Source organism: Chlorocebus sabaeus, chromosome 17 (genome assembly GCF_047675955.1).
Source record: "Chlorocebus sabaeus isolate Y175 chromosome 17, mChlSab1.0.hap1, whole genome shotgun sequence".
In the NCBI taxonomy this organism is placed as follows: Eukaryota; Metazoa; Chordata; class Mammalia; order Primates; family Cercopithecidae; genus Chlorocebus; species Chlorocebus sabaeus.
In genome coordinates this window covers 17,281,279-17,303,765 of record NC_132920.1, presented here as the reverse complement: position 1 = coordinate 17,303,765, position 22,487 = coordinate 17,281,279, and the positions used below count along the sequence as shown (strand labels likewise).

At 42.9% G+C, this 22,487-nt stretch overlaps 1 protein-coding gene across 1 annotated transcript; it reads right to left on the bottom strand.

The window, feature by feature from the left end:
• Nucleotides 1–6,803: 6,803 nt before the first annotated feature.
• RBM24 (RNA binding motif protein 24) lies at nt 6,804–18,325 on the bottom strand. The gene is made up of 4 exons (XM_007973613.3): nt 17,937–18,325; nt 16,775–16,898; nt 14,938–14,992; nt 6,804–7,318 (listed from the first exon to the last, which is right to left on the bottom strand). Exons 1-4 carry the CDS (start codon nt 18,102–18,104, stop codon nt 6,955–6,957), a joined length of 711 nt encoding a protein of 236 aa, XP_007971804.1. The 5' UTR covers nt 18,105–18,325; the 3' UTR covers nt 6,804–6,954.
• Between the last annotated feature and the right edge of the window lie 4,162 nt (nt 18,326–22,487).

The following is a 22,487-nucleotide window of genomic DNA, read 5'->3' as shown; positions in this document are numbered from 1 at the left end:
CACAATGTACACATGTACAGAAACATCACATCGTACCCCATAAATATATGCAATTATTATTTGTCAATTAAAAATAAAATTAAAAAAAGAACTCAGTTGTTACCTTCCTGTTTTATTAGAAAATAGAAGGAAACACTGTATCTATTTACTATCCTTTGAGTGATCCTCCACCCCCCCATCATCAGATGAAGTCTCCTGCCACTCAGCAAATGACCACCCCTTGCTTCCCTACATGATCCCCTCAGTGGCAAGTCCTGGCCTCACGTAATCCAGCCCACGTGACTCTCACTCCTTCGTCTCACCTTCTTTTGCCTATTTTTAGGAGGTTTTGATTTTTGCTCTCCCTTTTTAAATGATTTTCTTCTACATACTTTTCACACTACATTTTCCTCAAATTTCAAAATGAACGCAAGTGAATGCAGAACGAAAAACGCCTGTCCTAAGACTCTCCGTGCAGCATCCACCGTATCTCTTTTGCCTCACCTTGAGGCATCTGCAGGACAGGCGGCAGAGCCAGGAGTATTTAAAAAGTACGTTCATACCTGGTTGGGACTGTCAGATAACCATCATTTAAAAATCGAGCTAAAAGGTAATTTTCTACTTGGCAAAACTATGTTTTTGCATTTAGAACTCATTTTGGAAGTCACTTTGGTATTTGCCCTTTTATGAACACATTATCCGAGGTATTAAATGAAAAGAAGTAACGATTTGTACTCAATCCATGTTATAATGTAATTGGAATTACCTCTAATAGTGGCAGAATGGAAAACAATGTGTACCCTCCAACTCAGTTAATATATATTAATAGCTTAGTGGTAGCCTCTTGGATATAAAAAAGGAATGGTATTTGGCTTCCAGGGGACAAATGACAGAAGACACAGGGACTTCATAGACTTTCTCTCTGAAGAAGTTGGTCAAGGAGGACCAAATACTGTGTCATAAGATAGAATTATTTTATATCAAAGCTGTAAATCTATATCATTTTTCTTACCTACAAATTTTTTTTTTTTTTTTTGAGACCGAGTCTCACTCTGTCACCCAGGCTGGAGTGCAGTGGCCGGATCTCAGCTCACTGCAACCTCCGCCTCCCGGGTTTATGCCATTCTCTTGCCTCAGCCTCCCGAGTAGCTGGGACTACAGGCACCTGCCACCTCGCCCGGCTAGTTTTTTGTATTTTTTAGTAGAGATGGGGTTTCACCGTGTTAGCCAGGATGGTCTCGATCTCCTGACTTTGTGATCCGCCCGTCTCGGCCTCCCAAAGTGCTGGGATTACAGGCTTGAGCCACCGCGCCCACCTACAAATTCTAAAGGGCTTATATAGGCATTGTCTCATTTCTTAGTCTGATTTACAATTGGGACTTCAAAGCTTGAAATGTAAATGATTTAGCTAAAATCATGATTGAACTTCTAAAATTCAACTCAGAACAAATACTCAAAATGAAACCTCTTCTGTACCAAGTGCTTAAGCAAAACAAAGTTAGAATTTCCATGGAAACAGCCTGGAACTCTGGAAGTAGAAGAGAGGACAAAAGTAAGCATGAAAACGCATTTATTTATTTTTTGGTTCCTCTTCACCTCTGCCCCTCCAAACCTCAAGCTGTCATCTTAATGAACGCTTTCAAACCTCAGAGGGAATTAAGAAGAACAATATTTGACAGGAGTGAGGAAAGAACTAAATATAGTTCCCTTGTGAGAGAAATGTATTCCATAATCTCATCTACTTCTCTTTCCCTTATCTGGGTAATCTCTCCATCTTTCAACGTTATTTTTGTGCTGCTTTTATTGTACAGTCAGTTTAGCTGTTCCTTGGTTGGAATAGAATAAAGATAACATGAGATATGATTTTGTCCTCTTTTGGAAGGGTCATTTAATGAGACAATTGAGATCAGTTACCAAATTAATATTGTACATATTTCCTTGGTATAATAATGCTTGCTCAATGCTTTAGAACTTCTAAAATGCTCTCATCTCCCTTAATTTATTCAATGAGTATAACCTGAGAAGTAGATGGAACAACTATGCTGACTACTATCAACCCACATTTTATCAGTTTAGAAGGGTTTAAGATCATCCTGATGATAAGTAATGAAGCCAGGACTCACCCAGCACTTTGGATCTCAGCCCCATTATTTTCTCTAACTCTGCAAGTAGCGTGCCTGACCGATCATTATGTCACGGCTATTCTCTCCTTCCTATTAGATATTAAAAAATTCCATTTGTTTCTTTTTAGAAATGTATTCTTGGCTGGGCATATAATCCCAGCACTTTGGAAGGTTTCTAAAGTGGGAGGATCGCTTGAATCCAGGAGTTCAAGACCAGCCTGGACAGTGTCATGAGAATCTGTCTCTACAAAAAATAAAAAATGGGCCGGGTGTGGTGGCTCATGCCTGTAATCCCAGTGCTTTGGGAGGACAAGGCAGGCGGATCACAAGGTCAGGAGTTCAAGACCAGCCTGCCCAACATGGTGAAACCCCGAATCTACTAAAAATACAAAAATTAGTCAGGCGTGGTGGCGGGCGCCTGTAGTCCCAGCTTCTCAGGAGGCTGAGGCAGGAGAATTGCTTGAATCCAGGAGGTGGAGGTTGCAGTGAGCTGAGATCTCACCATTGCACTCCAGCCTGGATGACAGAGCAAGACTTTGTCTCAAAATAAATAAATAAATAAATAATAAATAATATAAAATAAAAAATGAGCTGGGCATGTGGGTGCACAACTGTACTCCCAGCTACTTGGGAGGCTGAGGTAGGAGGATTCCTTGAGCCTGAGATGTTGAGGCTGCAGAGAGCCACGATCATGACACTGCACTCCAGCCTGGGTAACAATGCGAGACCATCTTAAAAAGAGAAAAAAAGAAAATAAAGAAAATGTATGCTTTAGCGTTAGCATTATCAAGTAAAAATCTTGCTCTCTGTAACTGCTAATATTGCTACTGCTACAGATCAGGAAGGGTACAGCCTGGGGTAGGTGGACTTTTGGCTTTTCTGAGTCGCCTATTTTTGACAAGCTCTTCCTAGAACTGCCTGACCTATTTTTTTTTAATCAATAAATCAAAACTGCTTCATTTTCAAGTTCAGCAATAGACAGCTCATTGAGGACAAAAGTGACCTTCCACAAATCTGAAAAATTAAAGCACATCTTTTGGAATGAAATAACCATTGATGCATTGACTGAATTAAGTAGCTTAGAAATTATTGTAGTGGTCCTAGATAATACCTTGGGGTACAAGTCATCTCTGTCCCTGGAGACAGGCTGGTAACTATTTTTCCTTGGAAAATTAAAGTTTAAGGTTGCTGATAGGTCTAAATAGGCTAACAGTTATGAGGTGAAATGGAAGCTATGATACGGAATCTGTTATTACTGCTGTCTCTTGCTTATAATTATTGAAAACTAATGGGAGTTCAAGAAAAGATGTCATGGATTTGGGAAATATCAGGACCAAGAAATCAATAAACAATCCTTTCCAGGACGGGCGCGGTGGTTCACACCTGTAATTCCAACACTTTGGGAGGCCGAGGCCGGCATATCCCTGAGGTCAGGAGTTTGAGACCAGCCTGGCCAACATGGTGAAACCCTATCTCTACTGAAAACACAAAAATTAGCTGGGCGTGGTGGCGGGTGCCTGTAATCCCAGCTACTTGAGAGGCTGAGGCATGAGAGTCACTTGAACCTGGAAGGCAGAGCTTGCAGTGAGCCGAGATCATGCCACTGCACTCCAGCTGGGGTGACACAGCGAGACTCCGTCTTAAGACAAACGAAACGAAACAAAACCCCCCGAAAACCCAACCCCAATCCACTCCATAATTAGTGTAACATACACCTCCAGTCAATATGACACTCATTTGATGTTCCAACACATACCTTATCAGATATTACCACATCATTGTGGATATAAACTAAAACATCCCAATAGGTGACTTTCTCTGGTTAGCTACTACTCCTGGTTAGCTACTACTCCTGGGCCTCACAATTGCTACTACATATACATATATATGTATACATATATATACACACATATATATATGTATGTGTATATATATATTTTTTGAGACAGAGTCTTGCTCTGTCACCCAGGCTGGAGTGCAGTGTGGCACGATCTCTACTCACTACAACCTCTGCCTCCTGAGTTCAAGCGATTCTCCTGCCCCAGCCTCCCGAGTAGCTGGGACTACAGGCACGTGCCACCACGCCCAGCTAATTTTTTGTATTTTTAGTAGAGATGGGGTTTCACCGTGTTAGCGAGGATGGTCTCAATCTCCTGATCTCATGATCCGCCCATCTTGGTCTCCCAAAGTGCTGGTATTACAGGCGTGAGCCACCACGCCCAGCCACTGTTACATATTTACTTACTATATATATCTGGCGCTGTGGCAAGCAGTTGGTACGCTTTTTAAACTTAATATTTAAATAACCATGCAAGACATGTATTATTGTCACATTATTATAGATGAGGAATGCATTAAAAAAGTGAATTACAGACCGGGTGCGGTGGCTCACACCTATAATTCCAGCACTTTGGGAGGCTGAGGCGGGCAGATCACGAGGTCAGGAGATCGAGACAATCCTGGCTAACACAGTGAAACCCTGTCTCTACTAAAAATACAAAAAATTAGCCGAGTGTGGTGGCGGGTGCCTGTAGTCCCAGCTACCCGGGAGGCTGAGGCAGGAGAATGACGTAAACCCAGGAGGTGGAGGTTGCAGTGAGCCGAGATTGCACCAACTGCACTCCAGCCTGGGCAACAGAGCGAGACTCCGTCTCAAAAAAAAAAAAAAAAAAAAAATGAATTTCAAAGAGCAATTGGCTTCACCCGCACTGCTGAAAAGTGGGAGTCCAGCTCAAATCTCAGTTTACCTGGCCCCAGCACCACTGGGCTGGTCCCACTTCTGACTAGTCCTCTCTACTACTGGCCCATGTCTTCCAAGGCATCTTTCAGCTAACCAGTTTTCAGTGACATGAGGTCCTTTAGGTCTCCCCTGGTGGGACAGGGGATGACCTATATCATTTGCTAAGTATAAGGTAGATAATTGAGTTAGTGAAACTTACTTTAAAGGCACAAAACCAGGACATCCAGGAGAGGATTATGCTCACTGAAAATGTTACGTATCAATCATGGCTATTAATTCAAGTTCAAAAGAGAAATCATTCACCTTTACTACAGAATTAGAAACAGCCAATGCAACAGAAGTTTTTAAAAATTATATTTAATACAAGTGAATAGATTAGAAGATCTGAAATGTTATAAAGCAATATACACAACGAATAAATAATTTGCACAGGAGAGTCATGTCTACATTACATAACACTGTCTAGTATGGGAATACTTAAAGTAAATCCAGTGATAATGGAGAAAGTCCATAAAAATGCTAACCTGTCTTCCCTTGTATGAAATTGTTCAAGTATAAAAATCCAATACAGTGTAAAATAGTATTCAATTTAGTTTAAGAATAAAAATTGCAAGTATTGCAGTTTCAGAAGAAAAATGTAAAGCAGCATTTAAAGACTATGTAAGAATAGTGTTAAACTAATGAATTACCGATAAATGAGATCTACATAGGCAAAATCAGAGGAAGCATGAAACTAGCAATATATAGTTTGAAAAAAAATCTAAAAACTAAACTAAAATGTGTTAATGTAAGAGTACTCTCTTATACAGTGCACATATGAATTTAAATAAATCCAAGTCAACATCTTTAGTTGAATAGGTTAATATTTAATACGCTACATCTAGACCTACTAAATAATTTATGCCATGAGATGAATACATAATTTTACAGTGTCACATCTAAAGTTCCTTTCTTTAGAGTGCAGCATAGTAAAACTTAAAAATAAATATCTTAAATAGCATTACTATTAAGGCACAGTATAAACCACATTATCATTAACCTTTGAAGAATTGTAATCTCAGTAACCTTGTTGTCTCATGTACTGTAGTCACTAATAAATAGTTTTAAATATGACTCTGAAATAGATACTAAAAAGTGTAAAATTACTTAAAAAGGGAAAAAAAATAAATGTCCTTAAGACAGTTCTGCAAACTTTGCCTGCCTTTATTCATAAGCCACGAGTCGACACAATAAATAGAAAGAGAAGGCTGTTGTAGTAAAAGCCGGATCCTATTTCAGAATCAGAATTGCTGACACCAGCAGATACAAGTTTCCCAAAATTGAAACAGGATGGGGAGAGGGATTAGAATGTGACAAGCTCATCAAACAAGCACAAGTGATGTGTTCTTTCCAGAACTGTGTGTTATTGATTGTCTGTACAGCTGTTGCACCCATTAATTCCACATCACTTGTTCCACAGTTCCACTCATCCACAGGACAGATGAGAAAATAGCTTTGGTGCCTGTCCACCATTTTACCCACTGCCACGCTCCTAGATTGATTGTTCGATGCCCATTTTTGAGATAGTAAGAACAGGACCTTCCGACTTGAAAAAAGTTCTATAGGCCTTAAGTGACTGCTAAAAATGACAATCAGTGCTTTCGCCATTTTGTTTGTAAAAAATCTGCTTTTAAATGTATTTCAAGCTACATATTGCTCGCTCTGTATTCCCTGGTTCAACTAGATTCAAACAGCATTTTTCTAACTTGTAAAAGGCAGTTTGCTTCCCTGATACTATAAAAAGAGCAAAAATAAAAATCCCGTTACAAAAGTGAAGTTCCGTTGTTACTCCTGGCGTCATTTCATAGTGGCCTTTCATTTACTCAGGCTCTTTGGGATTGATTTCCAAAATTGTGCCCATTCCTCTCATTCTTACCTCTTTCTCATCTAGAACACTACCTGGAGTATAAAAAAAATAATAACTCTGCTTCACAATAGCATGGCTGTTTTTTGTTTTTGTTTTTTTTTTTTTTTTAAAGCTGTTAAGTCAATATTAACTCTCTTATTAGCTACTAAAAATTGGAAAATTGGGAGGGAAAGAGAAAACAATTCAACTTTGATCAGATGGCTGGTCTATTGCATTCGGTCTGTCTGCAGCTGCTGAGGCTGGTACTGGCCAAATGCTGCAGCGGCAGCAGCTGCTGCAGCGGCGGCGGCAGCTGTCCCAGGTGCCGCTGCGGTGATTGGCTGCTGGACTGCGTAGCCATAGCCCCCAGCGGTAACATATCCTGCAGCAGCTGGAGAGGCTGCATAGGGGTACTGGTCATAGGCAGCAGCGGCGGCGGCAGCAGCAGCGGCTGCTGAGTATTGTGCGTATGCAGCTCCAGTGTAATCAATGTAAGGGGTGGTGGAGGCGGCAGCTGCTGTCGGCTGGACATGTGGAATGACCACTCCTGGCTGCACAAAAGCCTGCGGATAGACATAGTGGGCAGGTATCCTGTTGAGAAATGGAAAACAAAGTCAGGCGGTAGTCACCTCCTATCTGTAGCATGTTGTTCAAAGATAAGACAAACTCAAATTTAGTGGTTATTATGAGCATAGGGTTGCCACAATATCTACTTTCTAGTGGTCCACTGAGAGTACTCGGGCAGTAGCCAAAGTCATAGAGTGCCCCCACAAGAACTGGACCCCAAAAATATGATGACACCCTCCCTGCTAGAATTGTCATGCATGATTATTTGGAGCTGTTAAATACAGTTTATCAAGAGTTTGGAAAATAAATCAAGATTCATGAGGGCTACACACATGAGATACTTAACAAGTGCTCGATTGATGAAGACTTTGGAAAATTTTGTAATGAGTTCACAAAATAAAAATGTTTAATTAAGTAAATGGAAAAATTCTTAGCCAAGAATATAGGATTCAACAGGTAGTCCGTAATTATTCACTTCTGTGGGGTGATCACCAGTCCGTCGAAATTAACATAAACGTTAACAAAATCCGTATGTTTATTATCATGGCAACCCTACTTGAAATTGCTATGCAGACTCAGCACACATTAATCTCTCTGCAACCTCAGTCACCCTTATTAAAAATAATAATTAAAAAAGGAAGCAGGCGACAAAATAAAAAAAAAAGAGTTTAAAAGTTCACAAGTGTGGTAAACACAGCAGAATCACACTTCTCAAACGAACTGTAGTGCAGCTCACTCTGTCACAAGAGGCTGTCGTGGGAAGCTACAAAAATGCTATTAACATTCATGGCAGTGACCCCCAAAGAGATGTGCAGCACACTTCTTTTCTTTCTTTCTCTTTTTTTTTCCCCCATAAAATTCGTAAGGACACAACGGTCAACCAAACCTGTTTGACTATCAGGCACCTGAGGGTCAGCCAGCTTGTTTATCTCTATGCAAGACAGACAGAAGGGGTTTTGGGGAAATGATGAGGCTGAGGGAAAAGGCAGGACAGGGAAGTACAACTAAATATTTCTAAAATTAATAGAAATTTAAAAGGTTTACATAACAAGAAAACTTTTTTTTTCACATCTACTAACTCTCATTTCATCCTCCAAATCAGCAAAAATACGTTAGTGTTATGTTTGAAATCTGCCCTATTCGTTGATATTTTGTACAAATCATATCAATTGTATAATCATGTGTTATCCTGCAAAAGTTCAAGAAAGTCAAACCAAAACCAGTACCTTTTAAAATTATACATTCACAGATAATACAAGACAGACTCCAATGACCTTACTTAAAAGTTAATGTGGTTAAGAAAATAAATCACAAGAGGTATTTTAAAAAACTCCATGCATCTCCATTCTCACTCTTGCAATTTATTACGGCCCATCTGAAACACTACCGTGAATATCTGATTTTTCTTCTTCTTTAAAATAATCTCCATTAAAGCCCCCTATATTTGTATCTAAAATTATGACACTAGAATGCTATGTGGTTGTTGGCAAAGCCAACTTACAAGAAGTACAAGGACAAGTTAACAATCTTCCAATTTCAAAGAACTCAGAACAGAGAAGAGCACATGTAGATTGTTCAGAAACATAGATTTTGCTTTGCCTTTTCAGAGTTTTACTGAAAGCACTCATTCGCGAACATCCATGGAAAAGATGAATTTATCTCAGAGGGTAGTGGACTTTGGCCCCAATGATAAAAATACACTCGATTTTACCAGACTTGTAGATCTTTCCCAGTGCCAGGAGAAACGACGTCATCAAGTGTTTCTGAGGACACTCAGAGATGTTCTTAACTGCTTGTCAGAAACCAGGCCGCGTGGTCGTGCACACACTCAGAACTCTGCTGCAGGTCAGGTGACTGGCTCGCTCGCAGTAACAGGTGTGGCTTTATGAAACACTGTCCCTGAAGGCTGCCACCTCCACAACGTGTAGACACGGCTAAGAGAGCCTACTCTCATGCCAGTTTACATGTGGTGATGGACAGCAGGGGCTGCAGCCGGGCTATTTTTGATCCTGTCATGCGACAAGGGTTTCCAGCGGGTAAAATGTCTTTATAAGGCCAAAGTAAAACATGTATCAGCTGCAAACGCCAGCCAGTGCGGATCTCACTGACACCGAAACCTTAACCCCTTGTACTCACTCTCAAAGTTCCAAGAACACCACTGTGGGTGCTAGGTTGGTATCTCTGAACAAAGGTGTTAACTGAAAATGTTTATCCTACAAAAAGGCAGGAGAAAGTGTTGTGAAGAATGCATTAAAAGACAGGCAAGGTTGCTTAGGGGGCTTTAGCCCTGCGTTTACTTCGCATTAGGAAATAGTTTTGATTTCACAATGTCAAACAATGAGAATATAAAGAAAGTTCACTGGATTATCAGACTCCTACATGAAGTTTGGCAAAGGTTAAAGAGACGTCTGGAAGGCAAATGAAAACCTAGAACATTTTAAGGCTTAGGGAAAAGGAGAACCCAAAAGACCTCAGAGAGCCTAAAATATCCTGGGTCAGGAAGGCAGGCAGAATTGGACTAAAGGTTCAAGTGGCACTTCGGAATGAAATCCTGAATTAGGAGTTTTTTTAATAGTCTGAGAAACCCGTTAAGGTGATCTGGGAATCTCCCTCCTGTTAGACATTTACCAATGTCTTTTCCTTAACTATAAAATGTGCATGCCTAGTAGTTACAAGAAGATACTTTCGGTAATTTTCAAAGAAAATTGACTACATTTTCCTTTTCTTCCCATCTCTTCAGGTTCCACTGACATCTCCATGTGACTTTTGAAGCAACATCGTAACTGGTTTTGAAGGAATATCCTAACTGGTTTCCTCTTCCAATCTATCTCACAGCAACTGATGACAAAGTCTCCATCTCATTCATTTGCTCAAAGTAATCCTTGGCTCCTAACAAACCAAACTCAGTGCAAATTTCTCAAGCCTTGGCATTCTAGGCTAAAATACCCAGACTGCCTCTGGCTCCAAAACACTTTTCTAGTGTTTCCTTCCACCTTTCCTCGAACCCAGGTCAACTGGGCTCCTTTATGTTTCCTGGACAAGCTTCACATTCCCAGATCCTTGCCCTTTATTCATGTCCTTCATCCCTCACCGCGATGCTGTCTCTACCTGCTGAAATCCAAATCCCACTCACCTAGCTCTAGCACTCACTCAGTGTAGGGCTTTCAGAAATTTGCTTTATTTTTTAGTCTCATTTTTCTTTTTTTCATGCTATCATGTCTTAACACAGCCTCATATTTTGCATATGTGAAATGGACTAATAATCTCACAACCCTGGATTGCTGTGCATTAAATAAAATTATCTGTGGAGAGAGTCTACAATGACAAACAGAGTAGACACTCAATACAAGAGTTCCCTGCCCTCCACCATTCTTTTTTTTTTTTTTTTTTTTTTTTTTTTGAGACGGAGTCTCGCTCTGTCGCCCAGGCTGGAGTGCAGTGGCGCAATCTCGGCTCACTGCAAGCTCCGCCTCCCGGGTTCAGGCCATTCTCCTGCCTCAGCCTCCCGAGTAGCTGGGACTACAGGCGCCCGCCACTGCGCCCGGCTAATTTTTTCTATTTTTAGAAGAGACGAGGTTTCACCATGGTCTCGATCTCCTGACCTTGTGATCCGCCCGCCTCGGCCTCCCAAAGTGCTGCGATTACAGGCGTGAGCCACCGCGCCCGGCCCCTCCACCATTCTTTAAAACCTAGGTCGACTTCTACTTCCTTCATGAAGACTTCTGAATCCCATTCACTGCCCTGATGTCCATCTCTCTTATCTGAAGCCACATGGACAGCCCTTCTTGGTGCTTATTGGCTTTCTTATTGGATTATGAGAGAATAGAGTTTTGTCTTTTGGGGCTACAACTTGACAAAGAGGAAAGAACGCAGCTTCTGAGGTCGGGCAGGCTGTGATTCTGAACCTAGGATCAGACTCTAACACTTAGTAGTTCTGTGATTGGGGGATGTTAATTAACCACTCTGTGTCTTAGTTTTGGAAAAGATATTAACAATGCCTTCAACAAATACTGTGAGAATTAAATTATGTAATTTATGTAAATCCCTTATCATTACAATCCATATGGCAGATGTTTGGTTAGTGTCAGTTACAGTCTGACCTGCCCTCCTTAGTGGACACTATAAATACTAAGCACAGTGTTACCACACCCAGCATAAAACTGAGCACTTAAAGGCATACTGAGTCAATGTTTATTATGTTCAACCTGATCTAAACTAGCCCAGAAATTTCTACTCACAGGTCTGTAGCCTCCCCTCTCCAAGGTTTCAATAAGGAAATGCTTCTTTCAAACATAAACTATAAAATATTGTTCAGCAAGTTTACAAGTTTTTCTACATCTGCCCACTGTGCTACATAGGAAATTCCTTTTAGGCCTTGGTTTTTTTTTTTTTTTTTTTTTTGAGACGGAGTCTCACTCTGTCGCCCAGGCTGGAGTGCGTGGCACGACCTTGGCTCACTGCAAGCTCCGCCTCCCGGGTTCACACCATTCTCCTGCCTCAGCCTCCAAGTAGCTGGGACTACAGGCGCCCTCCACCACGCCTTGCTAACTTTTTTTTTTTGTATTTTTAGTAGAAACGGGGTTTCACCGTGTTAGCCAGGATGGTCTCGATATCCTGACCTCGTGATTCGCCCGCCTCGGCCTCCCAAAGTGCTGGGATTACAGGCATGAGCCACCGCACCTGGCCTTTTTTTTTTTTTTTTTTTTTTTTTGAGACGGAGTCTCACTCTGTCGCCCAGGCTGGAGTGCAGTGGCACGATCTCGGCTCACTGCAAGCTCCGCCTCCCAGGTTCAAGCCATTCTCCTGCCTCAGCCTGGGATTACAGGTGCCTGCCACCACGCCTGGCTAATGTTTTGTATTTTTTAGTAGAGAACGGGGTTTCACTATGTTAGCCAGGATGGTCTCGATTTCCTGACCTTGTGATCCGCCTACCTTGCCTCCCAAAGTGCTGGGATTACAGACGTGAGCCACTGAGCCTGGCCCCTAGGCCAAGGTTTTGTCTTCAAAGGCCCAAAGCAACCTGGGGACCATTTAAGGACCACATTCAAAAGAACAGTTCAGTTGCTAGAATTTCAAATAAGTCAAGTCAAATTTGAAATTCTCAAGCTTCTTTCCAGGCCTAAAACAGGAACATGTAGCATTCAAACAGAATTTAGGATGACCAGGTGTGATTTGTTAGGTACAGACTCTGAAATTAGAGCAGTGTTGAGAACCTCTTAAAAAAGAAAAAAAAAGCTTGCTTGATCCACCTGGAATGCTATCTATTTCTAATAAGAATCTCAAGTTCAAACAATTCATGCACACAGTAATAATCACCATCCTTTATAAAGACAAGTTAACATTAGAAGAAGTGGAAAACAAAAGGTTGCTATCAAAACACATTTGCTTTCAAATTTCCATATGACACATCTTACACTGGTGGTTCTAATTTTCCTTGTGTTACCTTCTTTCTTAAGGACTGATCTACAACGACTTCCAAAACCAGTCCAAATTCCTATGCCCAGCTCTCAAGATCCACCTTAGACAGTCTGGTTTCTCCACGCACTGAGTCTTCTCCTCTATGCCTCTGCTTCGGCTCACTCCATCCTATACCCTCCAGACATATTCAGTCTTCCTTTTACCTGACTACGACATACCCAGTGGTACAAGTCTAGTGCCAGTCTACTTGCCACGCACACCACAGCCCTATTCAACTCCTCCACCTCATCTATTTTCTTGCTACACTGAATTCCTTTTGTACTTGAAACAATACCAAGTCATTTAGCAATTAGTAATTCTTGACTGGTTTTTGCATGACTTTTGCTTCCCAAACTAATGTGCAATTCCCTCGTTTTGCATCACCCACTGGCACAGTGAAAAAATAAACACATGCAACTACCTGTTGATTGATTCCATTTTATAACTGTTTCAAGATTATTAGTGTGAACTCACCACTAAGCTCACATCACACCCTCAGATACAAGCTCTCCTCCCTAATCCCACCTTAAACAGATAGTCTAAATGAATTACCCACAGAAATAGCTGAACCCATCAACCCACCATTTGTTGTCAGTATCTGGGTTGGCTTGGATGGGGCTCTGATAAATAGCTATGGATATAGGAAGGCCCTTTCTGATCATATTGACAGAAAAGTCTTCCACAGCTAAAAAAAAAAAAGGTAGTTGACAATAACAGTAGGTACTGATATGTTAAGAGCTATAAAGAGGTGGTCATGGGAAATATAACCTGACTCTTCCAAGTCAAGTTATTGTTACTTCCTTTTTAAAACCTATTCTTAGAGACACATATGGTAGACAACTATCTATGTAGACAGATTCCAGCCTTCCAGGTTACACAGGTGGATGTTTAGGTCCTAAGCTAGAGAAGAAATTATTATTGAGGATAAAATACTCTTTCAACAACATGAACATTTAAAAAGAAAATTTAAGTATCCTGCGTTAAGAGTTACAGGAATGTTGATCAGGTAGAATACAGCCAAAACAGAATCTAGTGTCCAGGATAAATTGAGGCAGGGGGGGAGGGGGGCGATCTCCCACCCATATAACCTCTGAATGGAAGAGAACTGGGGACCTTGAAACAGGAAAAATGGTAATCACAAGACCCAAAGACAACACAAATATAAACACGTGTTCACCTGAGTTAGGTCCAAAAGGTGAAAGTTAGTGCTACACTACTCAAAAAAACTGGCTTATGTTAATAAAATCTGATGAGAGTTGCTGAACCTTTAAATGAGATGGTCTAAAAGTGGATACACATTGCAAAAGAAAGAGCCCCATTCCCAGAAAATTTCCCGTAAAACAGAAACTTAGGACATGCAAGCAATGAATCTGTATTCTGACAAAGAGAAATCACACGATTTAGCACTCACTACAAAAATATGGTTAAACAGAAGTCACAGGCTACAGCTTAAAAGCAAGAAAAAAAAAAAAGGCCCTTTGCTTCCCATGGCAAAGTCAAAAGTCAACACCCCTCAACACCACCACCAAAACCAAAACGCAAAGAGCCCCTTCCCCAAGGAAAAGAAAACACTTTCACTACAGCTCTTTTCAATTAAGTAAAAAGCACACAGTTTAGCTATCAACACCACTTCATTACTGTAATAAATAAAATAAAGCACACGAAGGGCTATTGACTATTGTGAAAAATAAAAACAACAACACCAACATCCATGCATCGTTAATCACCATCTGAGCTTGTGTGTCTGAGTCTACGGGTTACAGAGTTTAATTCCAAACAGAACTATTCCACCTCTTATCATGGTATCCTTCTGATCAGTTAGCTTAACTGTATACGAGCCCTGTCAGGTTAGAAAGAGATAAATAAAATTGAGTCAAGTTGAACAGTAGCAATGGTGATGGGACACAATCGTCTTGTACACGTCATACCTGGTATTTTTGTTTTGTTTTGTTTTGCTAATCATAAGCTCAAACTTTGTCTCGTTTGGAGGCTGCATACTTGGTCAGATAACTTGACTCATCTAAAAATATTTATAGTATCAGCATTAAAAATGCACAAATATATATATAAAATTATATAACCAGGAACATTCTGTGACATCATGATCTTATCTGTATATAACAAAGAGCTAGGTTAACAAATGATAGTCATACTGAAACTTAAGAAAGTCTGATTAATCAACTTACCCGAAAGGTCTCTGTATAAGGGCTGGATGAAGTTGTTGAACACCAAAGGCAAAACCTAACAACAAAACATACCACATTCTTTATTTGTGCATGGTTAGGCATTTATTACTCGTACAAGTAAAATGCAATCACAACTTCCACTTACAAAAGATAACCATTCTTTCGCCACTTTAAAGAAACTATATGTATGTATATTTTTAAAAGTCAGTTTTATAAATGCTATCGTTGATTCAAAATAAAGGTTTTAATAGGGAAAAAGTGGAAACTTTAAAAAAAAATCTGCAAAGTTTAGTTGGCAGACACAGAATCAGACCTTGGGAAAATGTTCATGAAATAATATTAAGTACAGCAGGATCTGACAATGAAGTTACATCTCAAATATTCTTACAGTTTTGAACCACAATCTATGAAAAGTCTTTGTAATCTGGAATGTTCTGAGATGCTTCAGACAATGCTTTGAAAGATTATGGGTTTCAGTTTTCAGTATTCAAAATTCACACACACACACACACACACACACACACACACACACTCTTTTTTTCTGGATACTACATACCTACAATGTATTTCTGGATACTACATACCCACAATATATTAGACAAATTTTTTTAATGCCAATGAATATTTGCACAAGCACTCACTGTCTTGACAACCTAGTTTCCTTTTAAACCTGTTTGGATGGAAGTGTCAACCTCTTCCCAAAATTTCAGATGGAAAGGCTTAGAAGTGAAGAGTACATGATTTAATCAAACTTTACAAGTAAAGATGCCTGACCAAGGAAAAGATTATATTTGCTTAAAAATCAACTCTCAACTATTTGTGCTAGTGCAAAGGGCAGTGTTGTCAATAATCCAAGAGATATTGTTTTCCCATAGACAAAAAGATGCTCCCTTTTGGCAACTAATAGCTACCTGACATAAGTAAAATATTTCTCATCTCTAAGCCTGTTTCTTTTTCTGTAGCATAGGGTTTTTGAGTAAGCGCAATTTCTATTTTCTTTGATTGCCAATACTCTGTGATTTTATGTTAAAGTTTTACCATTTGGGGCCAGCGCGGTGGCTCGCACTTTGGGAGACCGACGCGGGTGTATCACCTGAGATCAGGAGTTCGAGACCAGCCTGACCAACACAGTGAAACCCCATCTCTATTAAAAACACAAAATTAGCTGGGTATGGTGACGCATTCCTGTAATCCCAGCTACTTGGGAGGCTGAGGCAGAATTGCTTGAACCAGGAGGCAGAGGTTGCAGGGACCCTAGATCGCACCATTGCACTCCAGCCTGGGCAACAAGAGTGAAACTCCATCTCAAAAAACAAACACACAAAAAAACACCTTTACCATTTGGACATCACCCCTACCCCTTAATGCTTCCCTTGGGTCTCTGTTCAAGTCAGATTGCCTGCTCTGAGTACAGTGCAACTGGTGCTGAAAGGAGAGACATCACTAAGTAGGGAAATATATTAGTCAAAGTCGACAAATTTGGCTCCTATAATCCGCATGTGAATTATCTACAGGTTGCTAAAAATTGGAAAACTGAGAGCAGACTACAAATATATGTCATATAGGAAACAGGTGAGTCATGACTAACTCTTCCTCCTGTACAAACTGTTCAGAACCCCAAGATCCATTTCTGCACACAGGTACATTTCAAGCCCTGAGAGGAGTATTTACAACTCTTTTATGTTTAATGCCTTGGTAGAATAACAAGCCATGTTCAAGTTTACTAAACACATCTACAGAGGGAGACAATGTCTTCTAAATTAGAGAATCAGCCCGCCTGTAAGTGGGGGGGGGGGGGTTCTTGGAGAGGGGGGTAGGGGAGACAGACATTTCTCACCTGGTTGCATGATCCTTGGTTTTGCTCCTAAGTATGCCAGGTTCACGTTGGCCTTTCTGCCATCAATGATGGGATTGGGATCCTTGCAGGCCCTTTCGGCAGCAGCCCGGTCAGCCATGGTGACCTTAGCAACAGACACACACAGACATACATACATAACCTCTAAATTAACCCCTGAAGGAAATCAAGAATCACAATGGAGAAGTCATTCATGATAAAACTGAGATCAAACTTTCCATTCTTTTCTTCTTTCGGCTGGACCCTCCTCTTTGATCTCCCATTTTTAAAAGGCGGGCGGGGTGGGGGGAGCGAGTAGACGAAGGGAAAAAAAAAGAAACCCTCTAACCCTGCCCCACCCCTGAAATCTTAAGGGTGCTACTAGGGCCTAGCTGAGATTTGGAAGCCTAAATTCTTGGAACTCTAGATCCTCCTTCCCCTACTCCCCCGCCCCCCAGGTCCCTACTCAGCCTCAGAGGCACCGTTTGCTTTAAAGAAAGTCCAGCCTCACATCCGCCCAACGCTCCCAACCTCCCGAAAACACTCCCCAACGACAATAGCTATTGTCCCACTCTGGGGCTCCCCGCTCTTCGGCAGCTGAATTTGCACGCTTGAATCTCTAGGAAGGAAGCTTAATATGCTCTGTTTCAGTTCGGCAAAGAGCCCTAGAATGATCCTTTAAAAGAACCTACCTTTGCAATTAAAAGGCGGGGGGATGACACAAGGGGAACAGCCCCATGCCTCGTGGAGTGTCCCCTCCCTGCCCCAGCCACAACACCAGAACACACGCATTTTTACAAAGCAACAGCGCGCTTAACAACCGGCCTGCAGCCCAGGAATGCTGCAATTGTTTGGGGTTGCGGCCCCTCCCTCGCAACCCTCCGCACCCCAAATCCGATGGTCATTGCAGTTGTCTCCTTCCACCCCTGCCCTGCCTTGCCCGGCCCCCGACCTCGCACAGCGCTGGGTCTTCTCCGAACCCTGCGAGGCTGGCGCCGGCCCTCTCCCCTAGCAAAGTTTCAGTTCACCCCAGTGCGAAGGGGCAGCGCCGCTCTCCCCGCGGGGCTCCTCACGGGTCACGCCGAGCCCTTCACTCCAAGCTCCCGATCCCCGGGGTCAGGCGCCACTCCGTCCCTCTCCCCAACCCCCCGTCCGTGCAACTTACAAATCCATAGCCCCGGGACTTGCCCGTCTGCCGGTCGGTGATGACCACCGCCTCCTCGATCTCGCCAAAGACCTCGAAGTACTTGCGCAGGCTGGCGTCGGTGGTGTGGTAGGGCAGCCCCCCGACGAAGATCTTGGTGTACGTCGTGTCCTTCTGGGTCGTGTGCATCTTCGCGCCCGCCCCGCGGCTCGGACTCCGGCTGCGGCTGCGGCTCGGGCAGCGGCTGCGCCTCCTCCTCCGGCTCCGCGTCTCCCGCACCCTTTCGCGGCCGCCTGGGGCCAAGGGCGAGCCAGGGGGCGAGGGCGGCGGCGCGGCGGGAGCGAGAGGCCGGGGGCGGCCGAGGGCGCGGGGCGCGCGGCTTCCGAAGTCGCCAGCGGCCCTGGAGACTTGACTTCGCTCTCTCCTCCCGCCCCCCCTGCCGGTCACCGTACAAATTCTCCGGATCGTCTGGATTAGAATCCGGTTCTATAGAATGTGCAAGCGGTTTCCACTCACCCGGCGGGGAGGCCAAAAATGAAAAGAGAGGGTAGTCCTCAAGCGAAGAAGGGGGTGCTTTAGAGGTAGATTTTTCTTCCTTAGGAATCAGGTGCCTTGGGTGGGGTGTGGGGAGGGTCCGCGGGGAGAGCGTCCGAGCGCCGAGGCGGGCGGGGGGCGCGGCGTTGGGGCCAGGGGCGAGGGACTCCGCGCGGCTTCGGCTCGGGTCTGTCCCTCCCGCCGCGGGAGCTGGAAGACGAGTGCAGAGGACGGCTCTCCACCTCTCTGCTCCCTTCCCCCGCGGGCCGGGGGTCGACGCCCGGCTGGGGAGGGGGGCGGGCCGGACGCCTGCGATTGGCCGCGGCAGCACCTGGGGCGCCGGGCGCCGCCGCCCCCCAGCTGTTGGGAACAGCTGCTTCTCTCCCGGCGCGGCGCTGCGCTGGGGCTCGGGGCTCCGGCTCTGTAGCCGGCGCTGGGGTAGGGCTGGAGACGCCTGTAGGCGGCCTGGCTCTCGGCGTCGCCTGCTCTAACCAGTCAAAGTCTTAGGGACCCGGCGCAGCACCAGCCGGGACCCAGGGTGCGGGGACTGTGCCCAAGGAGGAAGCTGCGTTGCTTTCCAAAGTGGACGACGCTAGCTTTTTGGGCTAGGCCTCGGTGACAGGGCCGGCGACCTGGACTGGCGAACTGGGGTCCCCAGAGGCCTGGGGCGATTCGCTGAGAGGAAGATCCCCTCCCGGGTGCGGGGGGTCAAGGAGCTCGGCCTAACGATCCCCAAGCTGGACACCCTGGGGTCTGAAGAGTGAGAAGGAGGGCCCCAACTTTCCTTGGCCCCCAAAAGCCGGTGCTGGGGAGAATCAGTGAGGTAGAGCCAGAAGGAAAAGAAAGATCTAGCGCTTGGGTGTAGTTGGGAAAACCATTAGCCTTAATTGCGCACCGCCCAGCCAAACCAAGTAACTTGGAGATACCTATGTCCATCAGGCACCGCCTTCTATTTCAGAGGACCATAAATTAGTACTTTAGTCCCCACAGTCACCAAATTTGTCTTTCCTCCCTAACTTAGTTATTCAGGAAGATTGGTACAGATGTCTCAGCATAAGTCGTCCTTTTTTTTTTTTTTCCTCCTAAACAATTAATCTATTTCCTTCTATTTGAATTACAAAAATGTTTAGTGGCTTGACCTCATCTGTTTTTATCTGGATGTAAATGTAAAAGGTATACTTTTTGAAATCAACTTATTGCATAACCAGTGGTTTCCACCAGCAGACCTGAAAGCATTTGTAGAACACAGAGCACCCCATATGTATTATGACTTTACATCAGCTTTTTGCAACTTCTTTTAATTGAGAGTTCATTCAATTAGGCCTTAAAATCATTCAGTCATACTTGAGGTTTGGATGAAAATATTTAATGTGAGCAGAAGGTTTCATCCACCATTGTTGGTGCACAATTTCCTTTTAAGTCCTTTCTACCAGGAATCCACCCTACAGTCCCTACATTAATCGCCCCTGAGCAGCACCATTTATTCCATTAAAACAATTCGGTATGTTAACCATTAGAGAGGTGCATACTGTGTTTCTCTCCAGGGCACCTTTGCAGTCAACCCAAGAGGGTGAGAAATGTTGCATTTGCAAAGGCTAATGGGAATGCAAATATTCTTGTGCAAAACATTAAATATCGTTTTTCATCTTGCTGACTTCCTCATGAGGTTGACTTTTTGAGGTCATTGGTTTCTTTAAGTTTGAACCCTCAGTGGGAGATATAGAGAAATCAGAAATCTATTAAAGTTAAAAACATTTTTTTCACCCAATTAAAAACAAATAAAGAATTTTACAAATAGATGAGAGCCAGAAAGTGAAATTGTAAAGAGCCAGCACACAGGTTCAAAAAGCACTCTGTGTGCTGGTATGATGAAGATAATTTTTAAAATTTATAAAAACAAAGCAGGCGGGGAAAGAGAGGAGGCGTGGTTTTTAATATTCAACATCCATCTTGTGGTGTCATTTAAGAATTACTGTACTTAGATGAGGCTCAGGCAAAACCCTTTTGTGAAGGGAAGCTGCTCAGAAGCCTTAGAAGGGTGCCTTTGGCTATCTCACCTTTCTTCCTACCCGGATTGGGAGCCCACCCTGGAGGGGACTGTGATAATATCAGGGAAGGAGGGTGTCTGGGAGTGTAGCCAGCAGCTAGGATGTTCACTAGGTAAAGTGGTGAGATCTACCAGGCAATTCTGATCCCGGGTTGGAATACTTGCGTCCTAGAACTCAGCTTCTGGAAATAAGACACTCCCGCCCCGTGCAACCCCTGACTGCAGTGTTTTTATTCTTTCAAGGGAACAGTAAATACTTGATCACTTTGCCTGAAACTTTGCCTGGATGGTCCGTAATTTTGAATTCCAGGGATAATTAAAACATTACTAATACACTGGTATTACGTGAGTCACTGAGAACAAAGGTTAAGAGGGATGGAGATTCCTTATTTTCCAAACCTATTTAAACAGAAGCCAGAATTCATACCCACTTCATCTCAACAAACTTTCATCAAGACCCCGCTCCCCTTCGCCCAGGCAAGCACCGTGGTAGGCATCATTGCTGCCCACTGTGGGTTTTGTTTTACATCTGCACAAAGGTGGACACAGTTAAAATGGCCAGATCCTCATTTTTGGTGGATTTACGAATCTGAGTCATCAAACCATGTAGCCTTGGGGCCATAAAGTTTTCCTGAATTCAGGGTTTCAAGGTTAAGTACCAAATATTTCTGTACAATTACCCATTACAAATTCAGGTTTGGAAAACAATGCTTGGATAATCCTTTTGCTTTCTCAGCTGCTTTTGGCAGAGAATACTTGTATATTCACAGGCCTTGTGCAATATGATGTGCGCTTCTTTGGAAAGAAAGAACCATAAAATACTGTAAAAGTTATAAATAGATTCCACAAGCTTGTCATCTCCAAATTAGTACATATGGATGGCCCTGAAGTTTTGGTTCCCACTCCATGGCAAGATCAATATTATTTTATTACTTACAGTAAATTATTGTCCACTTTGTTCAAAATCTTTATCTGACTGTAAAGGCCAGAACTAAACTCACAAGTTTCACATTCATGTATAACTATCTTCTCTTTTCCCCTTCCCTCTGAAATTAATCACAGAAATCAACTTCAGGCTCACAGCCTTTTAGAATAATTTTGAAAAAAGAGAGTCATATTTCATGAAGATTGAGAAGCACCTTTCTGGCTTATTGAGTCTTCTACCCCAGAGATAATATTGCTTTGGACAATAAGCCACCTGAGAGCAGGGTGACACTCTTAGGTGTCACTGGATCTCCTGCTGTCATTAAAACCCTTCAGAGGGTTCTACATATAGTTGGCACTAAAGAAATATTTACTGAAAAAAATTGATGTTTTAAAGATACTTACCTTCAAGCTTGATGGGAAGAAATATATTCTTTTTTTTTTTTGGAGACAGAGCCTCCCTCTGTCTCCCAGGCTGGAGTGCAGTGGTGCGATCTCGGCTCACTGCAAGCTCCGCCTCCCAGGTTCATGCCATTCTCCTGCCTCAGCCTCCCAAGTAGCTGGGACTACAGGTGCCCGCCACCATGCCCGGCTAATTTTTTGTATTTTTAGTAGAGATGGGGTTTCACTGTGTTAGCCAGGATGGTCTCGATCTCCTGACCTCGTGATCCGCCTGCGCCTGGCCCAGGAAGAAATACATTCTTGATTAGAACTGACGACCTATAAAGTGGGCACTTTTTTTTTTTTTCCCCCCCGTCTGGGCACTTTTTTTTTTTTAAACAAAAATATAGCTTCAGTGAAGTCTTTTGTTTTGGTTGTTTTGAAACATTTTATCTTCTTTTGAGTATCTGTGTGAGCATTTTGATGTAAAACCAACAGGTTTTCTGGCCTTTTGAGAAGTGCTGTCATCAGCCGTATTTCTGTTTCTTTGGGCGGGTTGCTAATTCTCTCTTAGTAACAGATAACAAATGTGTGTGATAGGTTATGCTGCTATTTTAGTGTGCAGAAGAATTGGCAGTCAAAAACCTAGTCAGTTCAGCTCAGACCCACCTCTGGGGAAATTCTAT